At 43.7% G+C, this 18,023-nt stretch overlaps 1 protein-coding gene across 3 annotated transcripts in view; it reads left to right on the top strand.

Moving 5' to 3' along the window:
* The first annotated feature begins 278 nt into the window (after positions 1-278).
* Positions 279-18,023, top strand: part of ATP2A2 (ATPase sarcoplasmic/endoplasmic reticulum Ca2+ transporting 2) — a 35,161-nt gene continuing 17,416 nt past the window's right edge. For all 3 annotated transcript variants that reach the window (XR_005559040.1, XM_039362595.1, XM_039362594.1), the window contains exons 1-5: positions 279-654; positions 1,715-1,732; positions 1,843-1,925; positions 9,903-10,007; positions 12,225-12,363. Coding sequence is in view for 2 of the 3 variants with exons in the window: in XM_039362595.1 (XP_039218529.1) it covers positions 537-654; positions 1,715-1,732; positions 1,843-1,925; positions 9,903-10,007; positions 12,225-12,363 (463 nt within the window). In the remaining variant the exon portion in view is untranslated. The remainder of the gene's footprint in view (positions 655-1,714; positions 1,733-1,842; positions 1,926-9,902; positions 10,008-12,224; positions 12,364-18,023) is intronic.

Below are 18,023 nucleotides of genomic sequence, written 5' to 3'. Positions count from 1 at the left end.
AAACCCCCGGCGGGGCGTGTCCGCATCCGGGTGCCGCGCGTGACGCGAGGGGCGGGTCGGGCGCCGGGCGGCCAATCGGCGTCGTCCACATGCCGCGGCCGCGAGAGGGGCAGCGGCGAGTCGGCTCGGATAAATTCTATTAGAGCAGCCGCTGCCGGCTCAGCCATCACCGGGCAGGGCAGCGACGCCAGCGCGGGAGGCAGGCCGGCGGCTTCGGCAGCGGCGGGCAAGACTGAGGCGGCTCCCCCCCCCCAGGGCGGCCTTCGCCCCCTCCCCCACCGGCGCCCCCCGTGCCCCCCCGTGAGGCGGCGCCCCCTCCGTGACGAGGGCCTTCCCTCGCGCCCCCGTGAGGAGAAGGCGAGACCCCCCGAGAGAGCCCCGGGGCCGAAGGAGAGGGGGGCAGCCGGCGAGGCCTCCCTGAGGCGCCCCCCATTTTTTTTAACCTTCCTCCCCCCCCGTTTTTCTTCGCCGCCGCCGCCGCTGCTGCTGCAAAGGAGGAAGAGGAAGGGGGGCCTCCTCCGCTGCCTCCCCCCGCCATGGAGAACGGGCACACCAAGACGGTGGAGGAAGTGCTGGGCTACTTCGGGGTCAACGAAAGCACCGGGCTCAGCCTGGAGCAGGTCAAGAAGCAGAAGGAGCGATGGGGAGCCAACGGTAGGTGGGCAACACCCCCCCTCCACTTCGGGGGGCAGCGGGATCTTCTCCCTCCCCCCATCCTCACCTTCCTCTTCCTCCTCTTGGCGATCGCCCCCCTCCCCACCCATCTCTCCTGACCCCGGGCAAGATGATCACCCCCCACCCCATATTCCCTATCGCATTCACCCCTGATTCCATATCTCCCCCCCTCCTCCCCACATCAATCCCCCCCTCCCCATATCCATCTATCCCGACCCCTCCGCCCGGGAGGATGGAGCCCACCGCCCCATATCAATCCCCCCTCCCCCTATCTATCCCTCTATCCCAACCCCTCTGCCTGCCCCCCCCCCAATCTGGCATTTGACAGGAAAAGAGGGAGAAAGAGAAGAAGATGGCTGACACGGCCATCGACCTCGTGGGTTCCCTTCGCTGCTGCCCCGGACTGTGCAACGTGGAAACCAGCCGGGCACCTTCCTGGGAAGGAGAGAGAGAAAAAGCCTCCCAGTCTGCTGGATCTTGGGGGGGGGGAATCTCCTCTGCACTCCCTCTCCCCCTTTCCCCCCCCATTCCTTTTTGGCTTGGTTTGATCTTTGTTTCTCGCCTTTCCTGCCTGGCTCTGTGGCTTGGGCTTTTTCTGCTTGTCAAAAGCCAGCTCTGGGGTTTGCGAGATGGACAAGGGAGACAGCCCTACCCTGATGGGCATGGGGGAAAAAAACTCCTCCGCCCTGTCTCCTTCCTCTTTCAGAGGAAAAAAGGTTGGGGATAAATGGGGAATGTTGGGAAGTGTGGAGCCGCATTAAGCTACAGGGAAGAGCAGGGATGACTTGGCTCGATTGGTAACCCTTCACAGAGAGAGAGAGAGTGTGCTGGATGCCCCCGCCCGCCTCTCTCTGTCTCATTGAAGGAAGCCTGCTTAACTATTGCATTGCTCATCTGCTTAGAACATCTCTTCCACTGGAGTGTTTAAAAGCCAAAAAAAGCTCTTCGGTCTAGCCCAGACACCTTTATAATTCTAATGATTGTTGTTTTATTTTTCCTCCCCGCTTGACGTGGTTCCTGCAATTCTGGCATTTTAAAGAATTACCAGCTGAAGAAGGTAAGCCGGCATTTGAAGCTTTTTGTCTGTGATGCATGCTTGATTTCCCCCCTCCCCCAACCGCCTGTGTCTGTGCCTGACGACTGAAGTCTGAATCTTTTTCTTGGCAGGAAAAACTTTACTTGAGCTGGTGATCGAACAGTTTGAAGATTTATTAGTTAGAATTTTGTTGCTGGCAGCATGTATATCTTTTGTAAGTATCTTCCTTGTTTTGAACGGATGACTTTGTCTTAATTGACACACAGGGTTCCTGGATTGCTAGTGAGAGTTTGAAAATGGTTTTTGGGAGAAGTTATTCTGTCTTGGCATTGGCTTGAAATAAGTGCTTTGCCTTTGCAACAGAGTTTAAGCAGCTTGCACCCCAACTCTTGAGCAGTTTCTTGTTACAAATACAATGTCAAGGGAATGGTTGAATGAGAACACACAGCAGTTTAAGTCAGACATACTTGAATATTGTGAATAGTCATGACTGTCTCTGTACCTGAGGTAGGTTCTTGCCTTTTAACCTTGGCCCCAGCCAGAAGGTGAACTGGTATAGGGTGGCTGATTTTTTAGCGGTGGTTGATTGTTATGAAACTCACCGAGACGGCTGGAAGTCTTTTTTTGGATGCAATGCAAACTGTAAATAGAATTTGTATGGGGGGAATATGCCAGTTGCCTTCTCTTGCTGATAATAGCAAGGTGACAGTTGTTGCTCTTGACAGTGACAAGAATGATGACAGCAATGATGGCACCATTGTTGACCAAATTTGGTCACTGACCTTTGGGAAGCCTCTGGTAAAGTAAACTCTTTGCTCCCTGGACAGAATGGGGCAGGATGAGGGCTGTGAAATCGAGTCGGAATTTTAAAATAATGTGTAAAAGGATAGGGTCACGTTGCCAGGTGCCAAGCATCTGTTTGGAGAAGGGTGGGAGATGGGGAGAAAAATGCATTGTAAGTGGGGTACAACAGGGTGAGCTTTGTACAATATTGGGTCTCAATTCCTAGGTTGTCCTTCAAGGTTTCGTTTAGACCAGCAGCGTCCAACCTTGGCAATTTTAAGACCTGTGGACTGCAACTCCCAGAATTCCCCAGCCAGCCAACTGGGGAATTCTAGGAGTTGCAGTCCACGGATCTTAAAGTTGCTAAAGTTGGACACCTCTGTTTTAGACATAGATTGTTGCAGTTTTAAATTCTCAGGATACTCCTCTGGAGTAGATATTCTGGGCACCTGAGAACTTTGGTGAAAAGAGAAGCTTCAGGTATCCAGGTTGGCATGCAGAAATTGTACATGAAACTCCTGTCCCTGCTTTTAATTCAGCGATTATTGATACATAGGGTAGTTTTCTGTGTCTCTGTCTTCAAAGTGATGTTAAAAATGAAAATAAACGTTGCACCCTTGATTTAACTGGAGTGCAGAACCAGGAATATGATTTAAAAATATACAAGTGAAAGAAGGATCGCCCCCTTGAACCATCAGAATGTATAGTTGCTGATTCTGAACCAGTGAGAGTTTCCAGTTTCATGCCATTGACTCACCCGGCTGGGAGAATAGATTTTTTGGCAGAGATTTTCTTCTCTGCAGCAACAAGTCTTTAGTCATTCTGTTTCAGCTTTTTCCTGGTGACTTTTGGCGGATGAATGTTTTATTGACAGGTAGTGGTTGGTGCATGATGAGATCCACTTATTTTGAAGGTTGCCCATTGGTGTGCTAGACTGCTAGGATGCCCATTCACTTTCTTTCATTTAAAACAATGATATATAAACAGCTGAGCCCTAGATTTGTTCCATAAGACTCAGTTAAGGAGAGAAATAGATGTAGAGTGCTGGTTTTGCAGTTAAATAACCTATTGATTATGTTAGACGTTCTGCAGGAAAATTGTTGGTGTACCAAAAGGTTCAATGTTGCCTCCTCACACTAAAATTCTATACACAACCATGAGATTGGGCAATTTATATATACAAAAAATGTCAAGCTTGAAGATGTTTTGAAATTCCCAGCCCAGAATGCTGCTCTTGTTACCATGACATAAATTAGCCTTCGCCTGGAGAACAATTTCTAAAACATTTTCTGTAGCGTAGTGAGTATTTCTTTGTGGCATGTTGTGCTATTTTAGTTGAATTGCACAGCGGTAAATAACTTTCCATTCTTTGCAGTCCTTGCATTCCTTTACTTTTAATAGTTATCATTACAATGTTGGGTTAAATTTGTTGACCCAATTTGTATTTAGTTGTTCCATGTTTATCCAATGTAAGTTGTACAGTGCTTCCAAACTTAATATCCTTCTGCTGCCTTTATTTTGATGACAACACAAACTTTGATTCTAAGCAGGCATGCTGGTACCCACAGCCCAATGTCCCTACTTTGATGTGCCTTCGGTTTTACTGACCAAGGTGCCTTAATGGAAATTTCTGACTTGCTGTTGTAACACAGGTTTTTTTTCTTGATTTTATGGCATTTTTAGAAGAGCAATAGGCCAGGGATTCCTATACAGGAACATTGCTAAATTAAACCATGGTTGGAGACTCCTTGATTTGAGAATACTTTTTCCTGGCAAAATGGGACAACTAGAAACCTTAAGCATAATGAGTCAAAATTCCGAAATGATGTCTGAAGTGTCCTATTTAGTGCTGAAAGAATTGTGAGAACAACGTATTAAAATGCCCTAATTGTTGCCTTCTTGACGATTTCTAATGAGATGTTAGAACAGAGTGTCATTAATTTAGAAAAAGCACAACAATCACATGCCTCCTTGGACTCGAAAAATGATCCCTTTCTAAGGCTATTCTGCATCAGAAAATTGTGGTTGTCTGTATATGGTTATAAGACTCTGTCTTCTATCCTTCTGAGGTCGGTAAAATGAGGACCCAGATTGTTGGGAGCAACATGCTGACTCTGTAAACCCACCTAGAAAGGACTGTAAAGCACTATGAAGGAGTGTATAAGGTTAAGTATTATTGCTATAGGCCTGTAGGAGATGTTCAGATGACTTCCAGTGTTGGGAAGACCTTCCCTTCCTTTAGACTTTGCAGTTCTGGTCTCGTTTTGTGGGTGCAGAGAGAAGGACGAATCATTGCTGGAACAAAAATTGGCTCGCTGTGCTTCGAAGTGTGGCAGTTAAATCGGTAAGGCCAGAACAGCCCCTAGTCCCTACAGTTGTTCTTCTGAGGCTGAGGAATAACAGATGCAACACAGATAAGGTTCATTTATTGGAATATGAGAGATCATTTTACTCGTCTAACAGAAATAGTTGACTAAGTGTTAACTTCACGAGAAGCATCTAGACACGTTGTTCTACCTTTGGCATTCTCTCTTTTCTCTGGACTGATATTCAACCACCCCCATGTAGCAAATCATACTTGTGACTCCAGCAAACAATCATGTTAGTAGCAGGACAACAGGCTGGCAAGAGTAAATTCAGTGAAACTTGTTCCCAGATAGGTGTGCAGGGGAATTTTAATCATAAAACATTCAGCTAGATGGTTATACAATGTATATACCAAGTACTGAAGCCAAGTTCAGATAACCTTTACTATTTTTCTATTGAAAGTGAATTTAACGAAGGTAGACTTCAATTCCCAGAATTCCCCAGCCAACATGGCTGGCTGGGGAATCCTGAGAATTGAAGTCCATGCATCTTAAAATGGCCAAGGTTGAGCAACATTACTTCAAAGGAAATTGCAATGGGATGGGAAAGAAAGGAACATTTGCAAAGCAGAAATCCAGTTGCGCAACGTGAACTGATGCCTCGTACATTTCAACCAAAAAGAACATGACATAAACCTCACTATAAAAACCAATAGGAAATATTAGTAGAAGTTGCTCCTTGCTTAAAAAGATCATTTCTAATTGTGTTCCCTAGCAACTGATATGCATGTTCCCATCAATCTTGCCCCCAAAAAGCATGGTTATTTTATTCCCTTAATTTATTCCCTGCCTTTTAAGCCCAAAAAAGTGCCCTGAAGTATGGCTGCTGCTATTCCCCATCAGCAGCGCTAAATGAGAAACGTACCCTACTTTGAGCAATCTTCATAAAAGGTTTGAGCTTCTTGTGCCCTTGAGTGAGTTCAGACAAGCAAGAAAATAAGCCATTAAACCCATCTTTTAGCCTAATGCTAATCAGAAACGTGAGAATTCAGGTCCTTGCGCTGTTAGTCAAGCTCAGTTATAATGGATTTTTTTCCCCAGGGCTGCAATGGAAAAAAATTGCAGACCTCTTAGAATTTGCATAGCCTTTAAATGGTGCGTAGCCTTGGTTGTTTTATTTCAAAGATGTCTCTACATCTAATAGTTTGGCATTATAGCAAACTCTTCCCACCATTTCCTTCTGTTAACAGCTTTATCTTTCTCTAACACTTGTTAGGGAGAGTTGACTCATAAGAACATGGGAATAACTTAGACTGATGGCTGGCAATCCCCCTGAAGGGTTTGTATGGAATAATTTGTCAGGATTATTCTAGGAAATATCTGACTTGTTTAATTTTAAGTGAAATATGGCAAAGTCGGTAAGCTCCCAAGGGAGCCAGATGGTCCTGCAGAGAATATGAAAAGAGGACAATGTTAACATTTAATAAGCTCCTCCAAATTCACCAAACGTAGCAAAACGAGCAGAGAAGTAATAGAGAAAAACTATCTTTAATGACTCCTCTTTAATGAAATGAAGTAAGAACAGATGTTCCCCTTGGCTTTTGCTAAATACCATTAGACATCCTGTCTCTGTGGATTGCATAACAGCATTTAGTCCCTTAAAGTTACCTGCAAGGTAAATCAACATTATAGTAGTTGGCTTCATTGAGCTCAGTAGTTTTTTTCAAAATTTTCACTCTTTGCATGCTTACCTGGGAAGACCTTTTCCTTTACTTGTTGTAACTGCATTTTGAAGAGAAAGGGAAGCTGCAGTTGGTGTAAATTTGTATATTGGATGCAGAATGAGAGGGCAATCAACACTTATAAGCTACATGAAAAACTCAAAATGTAGCTGAGTACGGAGGTTCAGGCAAAGAAAACTCAGAGAAGGTAATTGTCCTTGAAAATGCTGGCTCCCAGTTCATTGCAGTGTCAGATCAGTATGGTATTCTCTGATCTGACACTGCAATGAACTCGGAGCCAGCTTGGTAGATTTCTGGTTAAATCCGGAATTTGGTGTTGCTGGTGACCTGCAAAATTCATTTGTGGCTTCAGTTTACAGTACATATAGATCCTGGAGTTTGCTGACGCTGAAATGTGTTGGCATACATAATGATACGGTATCCTGATGTATGATTGTAATTTCGAAAACTGACGCCCCTCCCCTTTGCCATATGCTTCGTAGACTCGATTGTTAAATTGCTTTGACCTTTTTGCATAACCAGTAACCACTCTGGAAGGCAAAGCCTCCGTTCTCCTGCATTTCAGCTTGTGGCGTTGCCTGATCTTACCCATCTCAAAGTGACAGAGTTAGATAAGTCTGATCCGTGCTTTGGAGTGGGGGGGGGGGAAATGATTTTCCTAAACCAAAAATCAAAAGAAAAGCATGCATATTATTTACCTCTGGAATATATTCCCAGGACAGATTACGCAGTAGAAGAGAAAAATCAGTTTTTTCAGTGTTGTAAATTCAAGAACTAATATTCAGTTATTGACTATCTGCATCAAAGCTTTATCAACGGAGTTTCATCAAAGTTGCTGCACCCATTTTTATAGAACTTGGGGTCAAATTTGGCAGGTAAATTCTCCTGCAGTGTTCTCCTGTTACTTCAGTCTGGGTCAAGACAGGACAGCTGATTTTAAAAAGTTCAGCACGTGCCTTTTGCCTGCTCTGCAGGGATCTGTGTCCTTGGTGCAAAACTGGAAATGTCAAGAAGCAAATTCAAATTTTTTTACGTTACAGCCCAAGTAAGAAAAAACTGGTGTTTCCATTCACACATTTTGCTGAACTGTAACCTGATGTTTACTTTGGACTTGGTGCACTTCGTAAATCAGAGATATGGTTCATTATGTTGTATAAATTCAGCCAGCTTTGTGTTGAGCCAGGGCACCGTGTTCCATTTTATCAAACAGAAAAACCAGAAAATCTATTTTTTTTTCTACCATTTTACCATTTTTTTAAAGTCATCCAGGCTCTAGGCCAGTGTTTCTCAACCTTGACAATTTTAAGGCATGTGGACTTCAACTCCCAGAATTCCACAGCTAGCATTGCTGGCTGTGGAATTCTGGGAGTTGAAGTCCACATGCCTTAAAATTGTCAAGGTTGAGAAACACTGCTCTAGGCTTTACTCCTTTTCCCGGTTTCCTTTCATCTGGAAACCCACCCAGTTGCCCTTAAGGAAAAGCTGTAGAGAAGCTGCTCTGAATTTTTTTTCCTCCATTGCTTCTTTTGTGGCCTTCTTTCTTTAAAAGAGATCTGAACAATGACTTGCTGCTGACTGACTTCCAAAGGCCGATTTCAGCATTCTTCAAGTCAGTTGCTTTGTACTTCCTGTTGCTCAATATATCCCACATAATATTAGCCCTTTTCTTCATGAATCATTGTAAGGTTTGATGCAAGCTACCAAGTCACTTTTTGGTTACTCATAGGCCTAAATTGGCATTATGCAAGTCAATTTCGGTCATCACCCCATGTGCCTTTTTCAGTAACATGATCCTTGGAATTAGAAAGTTTTATGGGGGGGGAGAGAATACATGGCATAGACATTCTTTTTCTTAACAGTTAATTCTTAATGTTGAGTGACACAGACGGGAGGGGGGGGAAATGCTCCAGAATCCTTAATTTTCAGCCTAGTACAAAAAAAAGGAGGGTATAGGATTTCCAAAGTCCTTTGATCGGTGCTTTGTTCTAAGAGGAACATGATTAGCTTCTTTTTGATTTTTGAAACAATCATTTTACAAAGCTGTAATGGAGCTTGTGGAAATATTGACATGCTGTCAGAACAATGAGCTAGCTTCGGAGAGGTGTCCCAGATTAAAGGACTTGTTCCAGAGCTTCTAACATTGTCTTCTGAGATGTACGTATTTTAGGATGAGTGCCAAGATATGCAAAGCCTCAGTAAAGTTGGCTTGGTTATGACTTAGACTGCTGCGTGTCCTCAACCAATTTGCTTCATACAACATACATTCTGGTTATGTAAACCATTACTTAGTATGATGGGTAGTTCTTTTGTTGTAAATCAGAAAAGAATGCAAGCAAACTTTGAGTCCTGCTGCAGGAGAATCCCACAGTAATGGTTTCTGGGATCCTTTAGCCTTAATTATTAATTTTCTTCAGTTTTAGATGTACTTCATTCTTGATTTGGGGACAGTGAAGCTGCTGTTACTAGAAAATGATGGGATCACATATTGCATTAGAGCATTAGTTACTGCAAGTAAGCTTGATTGAACCAAGTACAGTTAGCTGGAACATCACTGTAAAATATACCATCAAATAATGGTTTCCTAGATGATTCCCAAACAAAGGATTTGGTGGCTTAGCACACGTTGTGAATCAGACAAAAACCACTTCCCTATAGATCTTGGTGAGTCTTGAAAGGGAACAGAATCCCTCATCATCCGGAGCACTCAAGATCTCGGAAGCCAGCCAGCCTGAAGTTCAAATAAAAAGGAGGTCTTCAAATAGAAGATTCTTAGCTGCTGGAAGTGGTCCTGGAGTGAGCAGCAGACCATAATGATAACAGAGATCAACTGATAGATCAAATCTGTCTGCCATTCAATTCTTGGCAAGCTGACCAAGCATAAAAAAGCTAGTGGAGGAGAACATTTACTCTCTGTTAAAGCTTTTATCTTTAAGTCACCCATACGAATAATGTCTCCTGATTTTGAAGAGGAGTCCTTTGGTTGACACATAGGCTATCCTTAGGAAGGGGTGATTTATTAACAAGAAATGCAGTGGTAATGTTCCTGTTGGGTTATTCTAACCCAAATGGGATTTATTTACAGCTTAATTTATTTTGAAAACAGAAGCAACAGGCCTAATCTGATCCACAAATTAGTTTAAAAGTAGCAGGCTACTTGAAAAGCACAGGTGAGGCGATTACTTCCTTGTAATAGAATTTGCTTTTCAGGTATGCTTAAGTGAGTCAGCAGACATTTTGAAATTGTGCAATCAATCTTGAAAATTACCTATGGAATATATTTTGGGCTGAAATTTAAGTTGACACATAGCAAATGCCACCGAATCATATCTGTAACTTCACCAAGTTTCTAATCTCTTGCAGGTGTTGGCTTGGTTTGAAGAAGGAGAAGAAACAGTCACAGCCTTTGTAGAACCTTTTGTAATCTTACTCATATTAGTTGCTAATGCAATTGTGGGCGTGTGGCAGGTAAGCAAAGACGTGCTCGGAAAATTGAAAAGTCGTTGCAATGTGTGTGCTTTTTTTGACAGATTGTTTTAAGTCGTTTAGAGTCACCATTATCATATTTATTAAGAAAACTGAAAGTGGAGACTAGCTCTGAAATTAGCTAAACCTTTTCATTCTTAAGATAGTTGCTGAATGTTGTAAAGATAAGACAGAACCCAAGTAGCCATGTACTTAATTCAGTCCAGCAAAGAGACTTCGGACTTTTAATGCTTAACCATCAACTTGTGTCTTTCCTTAGTAAAGTAGTGATGAATTCCACTCTCTGTCAGAGAAAAGGACTCAAGAATATCACTGACAGAAATTAAGGTTATGTGGATTAGGTTATAGGTTAAATCTATGAAAACAGAGAGCTGCCAAACATTTTAATTTATTTGGTAAGTGTTCCATATATCCAGTAAAGGACACCCCATGAAATTTACCCGAGCCACTGCATCCACCAAAATATATCCTTGTATCAGGGCACAGCCCTTGTTTACCTTCTATTCCTTACTCAAATTTTCCATGAGAGAATATCAAAACGCATTATGAGGATAATATATTAGAGCAGCATTTCTCAACCTTGGCAACTCTAAGACATGTGGACTTTTAATTCCCAGAAGTCCCCAGCCTGCAGCCTGGGTTGATCTCTACTTTCCTTTTCATCAGGGCAGGTGGGTCTGGCTTGTTGCCAACAGTATCTTGGGCTCTGTTTTGTGGGGCAGAACAGTTCAGTACTGTGGTTGGGTCCTGTCACTCAGTTATACAGCACGGAATATTAATAGCTTGCTTCCTGGATGCGAGTGACGTTTCTGGCATGAATATACCTTGTTTTTTCTTTTTCATCTTGGTCATATGAGAAAGCCATAATTTGCCCCTAATTCATCTTTCATAGCGGGGTAGTGTTACCATAGGAACTGGGAGGATGGCATCTAGGATGGTATGAGAGTTGGAACACAGAGGAAGTTTTAAAAGGATGAAAAGAATAAATAATAAAAAAACCCAAAGCCCAATACTGCCCATTAAATTTAATGATTTAGAATTTAGATTTAATTTACAGTTGACGCATTGGAATAGCTGAAAGTTGAGAGGCTTTCCTGTTAGATTTACGTCTATTAAAAAAGACAAATTATTGTCTACCCGCCCTCAGCGCTGATATGAACACTGCCTCTAAAAGCAAGAAAAATTGTTGAGCTGAGTGAAGAATTCTTCTGGCACTCAGATGAAAATGTAGTTGTTATGATAGAACAATGCTATAAAAAGCTTTAATATTCACTAATCATCTGTCTGCTAACGTTGGTGACAGTTTAACGTTTCTTGCTTCTGAAAATGGAAGGGGTGACTTAAAAATGTATTTCTTAGCTGAAAAGTAAGAGATTGAAACTGCCTTCTCCTGATTACTTTTCTTAGTCTATCTCAAATACCTGCAAACATACATTCCTTTTACATGGACCTATTTTCCACTTAATTTGGATTCCAGCGGTCCTGCCTCTCCACGTGTAACAGCAAAAACCACAGTCAGATGTTTCTCGTTTGGCTGCTGGACTTTTCACGACAGACTAATAATTTAGCAAGATTTTAGCCATAAGGTACAGTTGTATTGACTCAAAGCCCATGGGCTCTTTCTAAAAAAAACCCCGAGAAAACGCTCATGAGGCGCATTGCAAGGTTCTGGTCTAAGATCCCAATCCTACTACCGTGTTGTGTTGATAGCAGGTACTTTGTTAGCAAGTCGTGAATCTGAAATGTGTTGAAGTTGTGGGAACAGTGTCGGAACAATGAATACACTCTGCCAAACCGGGGCCAAATGCTGTGGGAGAGAAAGTATAAAGGAACTTAATTACAAAGTTGTAACTCTTGAGTTGTCAAATTTATCAGTTACCTTTTTAGTCAAGAAGTACACTTTGGATCAGAGTTATTTTAGAAGAGATAAGAATCTGCAGTTAAAAGGGATCCGGCTGTTGGATTATCTCCTTTTTTTGCTTTATGCACACCAAAATTGCGCATTTAGGCTTTATTTGACAGTGAAATTTTGCAGGCTGCTCCCTCAGCTTAGCTGCAGCAAGACGTATGCCTCCCTTTCTGCCAGTGGATGATCCTAGATTATTTATGAAACGGCAAACTTGGAGGCCAGCTGCTCACCACAGTAGTTAAAAAAATGTAGAACTACTGAACGCCTGCTGTTGATCCTGCATTTTTTAGGAGCGAAATGCTGAAAATGCCATTGAAGCTCTTAAGGAATATGAACCTGAAATGGGAAAAGTTTATCGACAAGACAGAAAAAGTGTACAAAGGATAAAAGCGAGAGACCTTGTCCCCGGTGATATCGTGGAAGTAGCTGGTGAGAACTTTTATTTACTGCATAATAATGGATTTCAATTGCTTACTACATAATAATGGGTTTTCAAATGCTTTTTTTTTTTTTTGTATTTGTGTATTGGGGGAGGCTTCTGTATTTTGAGGTACCATTGACCCTGAATTCTTGACGTGCAGTTAAAGCTTAGTAAGCAAACAGAAGAAAACAAAATCTGTGTTTTTACTGCATAGGATTCCCTTCTTTTAGAGTAACCCCCTCTTCCTTCTCTCCGAGAATCTCTATGGAGATTCTCAATCATTTAGGTCATGCTTGTCCCAGAAATGCTTTTTCCAAAAGGCAGTTAGACTTGGTTCCTTTTTTCCTTGAAAACATTTCAATTCTCATCCAAGAAGCTTCTTCAGCTCTTTAGTCCAGAACTAACATATTGCAGAACTGTTGGCAAAAGAAGGGCTCACAGTGGCGTTCAGCTCTTCTGTGAAGACTCCAGACCAGTGTGGCTAGGAGACCTTTGGTCTCCTGTGTGCTCTGCTGCCCCTGGAGGCCTGATATGCACTCCCCTCCCCAGTCTCCTAGGCCCATCCTCTCCCGGCCCATCCCAGGGGCTGTCTTGGATGTGGCCGACTGCCATGGTCACTTGGCACCTCTCCTATGTAGTACAGCCAGTGGAGAGTACTGGTTATGTCACTTAAAAAAAAAAAAAACTCTACGCATCCGAAAAAGGAGGTAGTGGAAAGCTATGACTTCTTCTAGAAAAAGCAGGCATTAGATTAAAGGAGGGGGTTTCTTTCCAAGGCCGGTGAAGGAGCAAAGTCTGCCTTCTAGCTAAGAAAAGTGGGCGTAGATGTTTCGTGTCCAGTCCATCCTGCAGTGGCCAGAGAAGTTCTCTGCAGGACATCCAGCCGCCAGTCCTCCTAGCCACGAATGTAAAGCGTAGCTCTTGCAGCGAACGCAGGCAACGGCAACCGAGCTAAAATTTCACGGTGGTGGTGGAAGGCAGGGAACAGACACCGTGTTCCATAGCTGATGTCAAGACTCCCGAGGTGTGAAAGACGGTGGGCATGCCTCTGTCATAAGCCTAAGCGTGTTGGATGGCCTTTGACATGGTGTCTGCCAACAAAGGACCATGTAGGGAAGCAACAAAGCCCTCGGTCGGGGGAAGCGTATCTGATGGTGGAATTTTAGGCAGTGTGCCAGGGACATTTGCGTGTCTGCACAAAAGCTCCTCGCTATTGACCAGCATAAAAGAACCAGGTGGCCCCACCGGTCAGTGGGGCCTAAGGGCCAGGGATCCCTCAGGAGGCTTTCTGCAGGAGCAGAGGGGCTGACCCTAAAGTCGGTTGCACAGCCAATAGACAGATTGCCAACAATGCTCTCTGGAGGGGAGCAGGAAATTGACAGCGATTTGGGGCTCTGTTATGGTCGTTAAGCAGAGAACTGCCTGTAGAGGCCAGAACTGCATGTCAGTTCCTTCTTCAAGGAAAAAGTGGCATCTTGCCTCGTGACAAAATCACAATGCACCACCAGGTTGAGCTGAGCTCTCTTAAATTTTCTCCTTTAGTGCCCTGATTCCTGGCAATCGCCGGAGAAACCCGTTGGGTTATAAAGGAAGAGGTACACGCTGATGCATCAGTTGCCTAGGATTCGAAAGCTTTTGGTCTCGGCAGTCAGAACGATGAAGGCACACGCGAGACGTCCTCGTCACGTTAGGGATTGTTTGGCTTCTGGGAAAGGGTCTGGCTCACCACGATCTACCAAAATGGGACTTGTGATAGGCCACTTTGTCTAAGAAGTGGAGTAGTTTGGAGGGGAGGTTTAATGGAAGCAATTTGGTCTTGCACGGAGCTCCCTGACTCTCTTGCAAAGGAGAACTGCATAGTGGGGTGACAAGCACCTTCCGAGTTTTTTGTAGGATTCATAATGGAGTTTAGGAACCAAGGGCCACCCCAACACATTCGGATGACTTTCATGACTTTCGCGCCCCCCTTTCAGTGCTTATTCTGAAAGCTCTGAATGACTAACCTGACATTCCAAGCTACAGTGTGGTTCCTTTGCTTTGGCTTTGCCATGAAGGTTTAGTAGGACCGATGACGGATTTTTTAGCAAGTCATGATTAAACCTAACGTATTTCATGCATTGAGCCAACCTTTATCCTGAATAAATTGTAGAAGACTGTTTGTAGCTTGACCATGGGGACTGCTTTAATTTAGTGGCTTGCCAAATGCTGTACATATTTCAGTTCAGTGGAACAACGTAGTAGAGTAAAGCTCTATTGATTGTAAATTGACAGTAGCCTTAATTCTGGGCACTCCATTGTAAACGGGCATCAATTCTGTACAATTGCTTGTAACATTGCAGAGAATATTGGGAGCTCATATTTTTTCTTACCATTCCTGTTTAGTGTCAGCTTAAATCCCTATCAGGTACTGAAACAATATATATTTATTTAAGAGAACTAGTTGGAAAAGCTGGGCTATATGGGGTGTGCTTGCTTTCAGCATGACTTGACTCTCTTCTAATCTCCCCGAGTCACAATGTCAAACAGCTTTTTGTGGGTAGGAAATATGTAAATACATTTACACAGAGCTTTCATCCTGCTTTGATGTAGATAGTAGTCTTAAGTGAAGTAGTTCAAAGCAAAATAAATCACAGGCTCATGCTGCAACCTGCTAAAATCTCTCAAATGGCCCAGAGTTCAAACCAGGGCAGAGCATTTATTTTCAGAATTATTTATAAAAGGGTTGTTGCACTTGACCTCTTGCCTCGTGGGTCCATTTCCCCCCTGTGAGTTATTGAAGTATAAAGCCTGAAGAATGCGAGGCCTGTTACTCTCATGCTTTGAATTCGCAGAATGGTTGCGATCTTATAACCTTAGTAGAACTCAAGAGGAATTTATTATTGGAACAAAAGGTACCGGACAGAATTTTTGAACATCAAGATAATTTGCTGCCGATATTCCATTCTGCTCTGGCAAATACACTTATTCGGCCTACAGAAGCTTTTTTGAAACGAGGCAGTGAGAACTTGGCTTACAAGATCTAGCAGTTGTCTAAACCTAATTGGAGATCTGCTCCTTGTTGCTTGGACCAAAGAGATTAAGAAAGGTTTTCCTTCTGTAAGGAAGTGTGTGTTTTTGCCCTCAAATTGTGCTGCCGTGGCAGTTATTTTTTGTTTCTTGTGCCTGCTAAACCCTCCGTGCATAGTTATTGCTATAATTAAAGCCTCAGCGTTATTAGCTTTTTCAGCTAATCAGTTTACGGTTCTTAACATTTGGACAGTGGCAATTATCGTTATTAAGAGATTCAGCGTAACCAGGTTTGTCGGGCAAGGGAGCTCAGGACCCCAAATAGCCAATCCACAGAGGTGGCAGCAGGCCCCTTCGCTGATATCGTGCAGGGGGAATTTGATTATGAGCCTCTCTGATGTCACGGTGGCAGCGTAAGCCCAGCAGGAATCTGGTGGCATCTGGCCAGGTTCTGTGTGGAAACCATAAACGACGCGTTTGTGGGGAGAGGAAATGCATTTACAGGCTTAGATAATTTTGGTTTCCCCCAGCATTGTTCCTAAGTTAACAGACATTTGTTTGATGTTTGTGTCCAGGGCAGATCCAGGGAAGGAAAAGAAATTGGTTAGCAGAGATGACAGGTAGTCCTTGAGTTACGACCACAGTTGAGTCCAACATTTCTCTTGCTAAGCGAGATATTTATTAAGTGAGTTTTCCCCCATTTTACGACCTTTCTGGCCACAGTAAAGTGAATCCGGCTTTGCCATTGACTTCGCTCGTCAGACGGTCGCAAAAGGGGATCCGGTGATCCCGGGAGGCTGCAGCGATCATGAGCCAGTTGCCAAGCTTCTGAATTTTGATCACATGACCACGGGGATGCTACAGTGGTCACAGGTGTGAAAAACGGTTATAAATCCCTTTTTTCACTGCCGTTGTAGCTTTGAATGGTCACTAAATGGACTGTTGTAAGTCGAGGACAAGGTACCACATATTATTGGAGGAGGATGCAAATTTTGGGTGCTATTAACACATGGCAGAAAGTCACGGTCTGTAAGTCTGCTTTCCTAAGGGCCAGGTCCCAGGCGTGCTAAGCCAGGGGCGTCCAACCTTGGCCCCTTTGAGACCTGTGGACTTCAACTCCCAGAATTCCCCAGCCAGAGTTTCTCCAGCCAACAACTGGGAGCAGCAGACTTGTCTGTCTGTGCCGCATCTGAGATATTCAGCTGTCAAGCTTGGCAGCCTTGGGCTTCCTGATGGACTGATGGTCTTTTTCTCACCCGGTGCCAAGTCTCCACTTGCTCTTGGGTGGAACTGTGATAGCCGAAAAGCAGCTGCTGGACAACGCGCTTCCTCACGACATCCATGCGAGGAGGAGCACATTCAAATAGTTTGCCCATTTTTGGTTTTGGCCATTGTTTGTCTTGTACTATTTTCTCTTCACTGCTGAAGGGCAGAAGGAGCTCAGAATGCTTCCCCCCCCCCATACTTCTTTTCAATTTCACTATAATGCTGTAGAAAAGGGATATCGTGAGCTGGCAATATAAATAGACCAAGTCAATAAAAGCTGTCTAGGGGAATTTTTAAAACGGGCCAGGGCTTTCCCATCAAAGAATATGTATAAAAGTTACAAAAATACCATTTTCCCCCTGAGAGATTATATAATACAGGAAGTCCTCAACTTAGAACAGTTCATTTAGTGACTGTATGAAGTTGCAGCAGCACTAAAAAAAAAAGTGGTTTAATGGCCATTTTTTTACACTTACGGCCGTTGCAGCATCCCCAGGGTCAGACGCTTGGCAACTGACTCGTACTTATAACGGTCGCAGTGTCCCGGGGTCACGTGATCCTTTTTTGCGACCTTCTGACTAGTGAAGTCTGAAGGAAGCCAGGTTCACTTAACAATTATGGTACCAACTGAAATTTGCTTAGCAAGAAAGATCGTAAAATGAGACAAAGATCATTTAGCAACATAAGCTTTGGGCTCAGTTGTGGTTGTAGTTGCCTTTCTCAAAAGGCCAGGCTAAGCCCCAACCCAAAGTAGCGTCATCTTAACCGATGAGTAAAGGATCCCATTTTCATGGTAACCATGCCGATCTACCATGACTACGCTGTGGTTTTTCCCTCTGTGTCTCTGATTACTGCCAGTTGCATAAGCAGTTCCTGTAGGGATTAAGCAGCTGAGAATTCCCTGCAGGAAACCTCGTGGGAACTGGTGCGGCAAGGCTTGCTCTCTGTGATAGGATCCGTCATTTACGAGAGGGTGCCACCTTGAGCTCTGGGGAGTGAGTTTTGCATAAATGTTCAGTACCAATGTTCCTTGGGTCTCGGGAACTCCTAAAGCAGCGGTGTCCAACTTTCAAGGCCTGGCACCCAGCATTCTCCAGCCACACCCTGTCCTAAAGGATGATAATGTTGGCTATCTGATGCTGGTCACCGCCAATCTTAAGAACAAAGAACGGTATCAAATCTGCTCTTTTTTAGTTTTATTTTCCACTGAATACAGCTCTGTTTTAAGCACACGCTCCACTTGGCTGCATGTTACTAAGATGATCCATGCCAGAAGGGAACCAGGATTGATCCAGATCGGGAAGCCATTCCCATAGGCTCAACCAAATGCCAGCGGGAATCTAATAAAGCCATTAGCACCTTCCTACTGGTATTAGAGTGAACATATAGTCTTTGC

This window comes from Crotalus tigris, unplaced genomic scaffold (assembly GCF_016545835.1).
Source record: "Crotalus tigris isolate CLP2741 ecotype Arizona unplaced genomic scaffold, ASM1654583v1 scf7180000019478.12717781048:2074007, whole genome shotgun sequence".
Lineage (NCBI taxonomy): Eukaryota > Metazoa > Chordata > Lepidosauria > Squamata > Viperidae > Crotalus > Crotalus tigris.
This window is presented reverse-complemented; position numbering and strand designations above follow the sequence as displayed.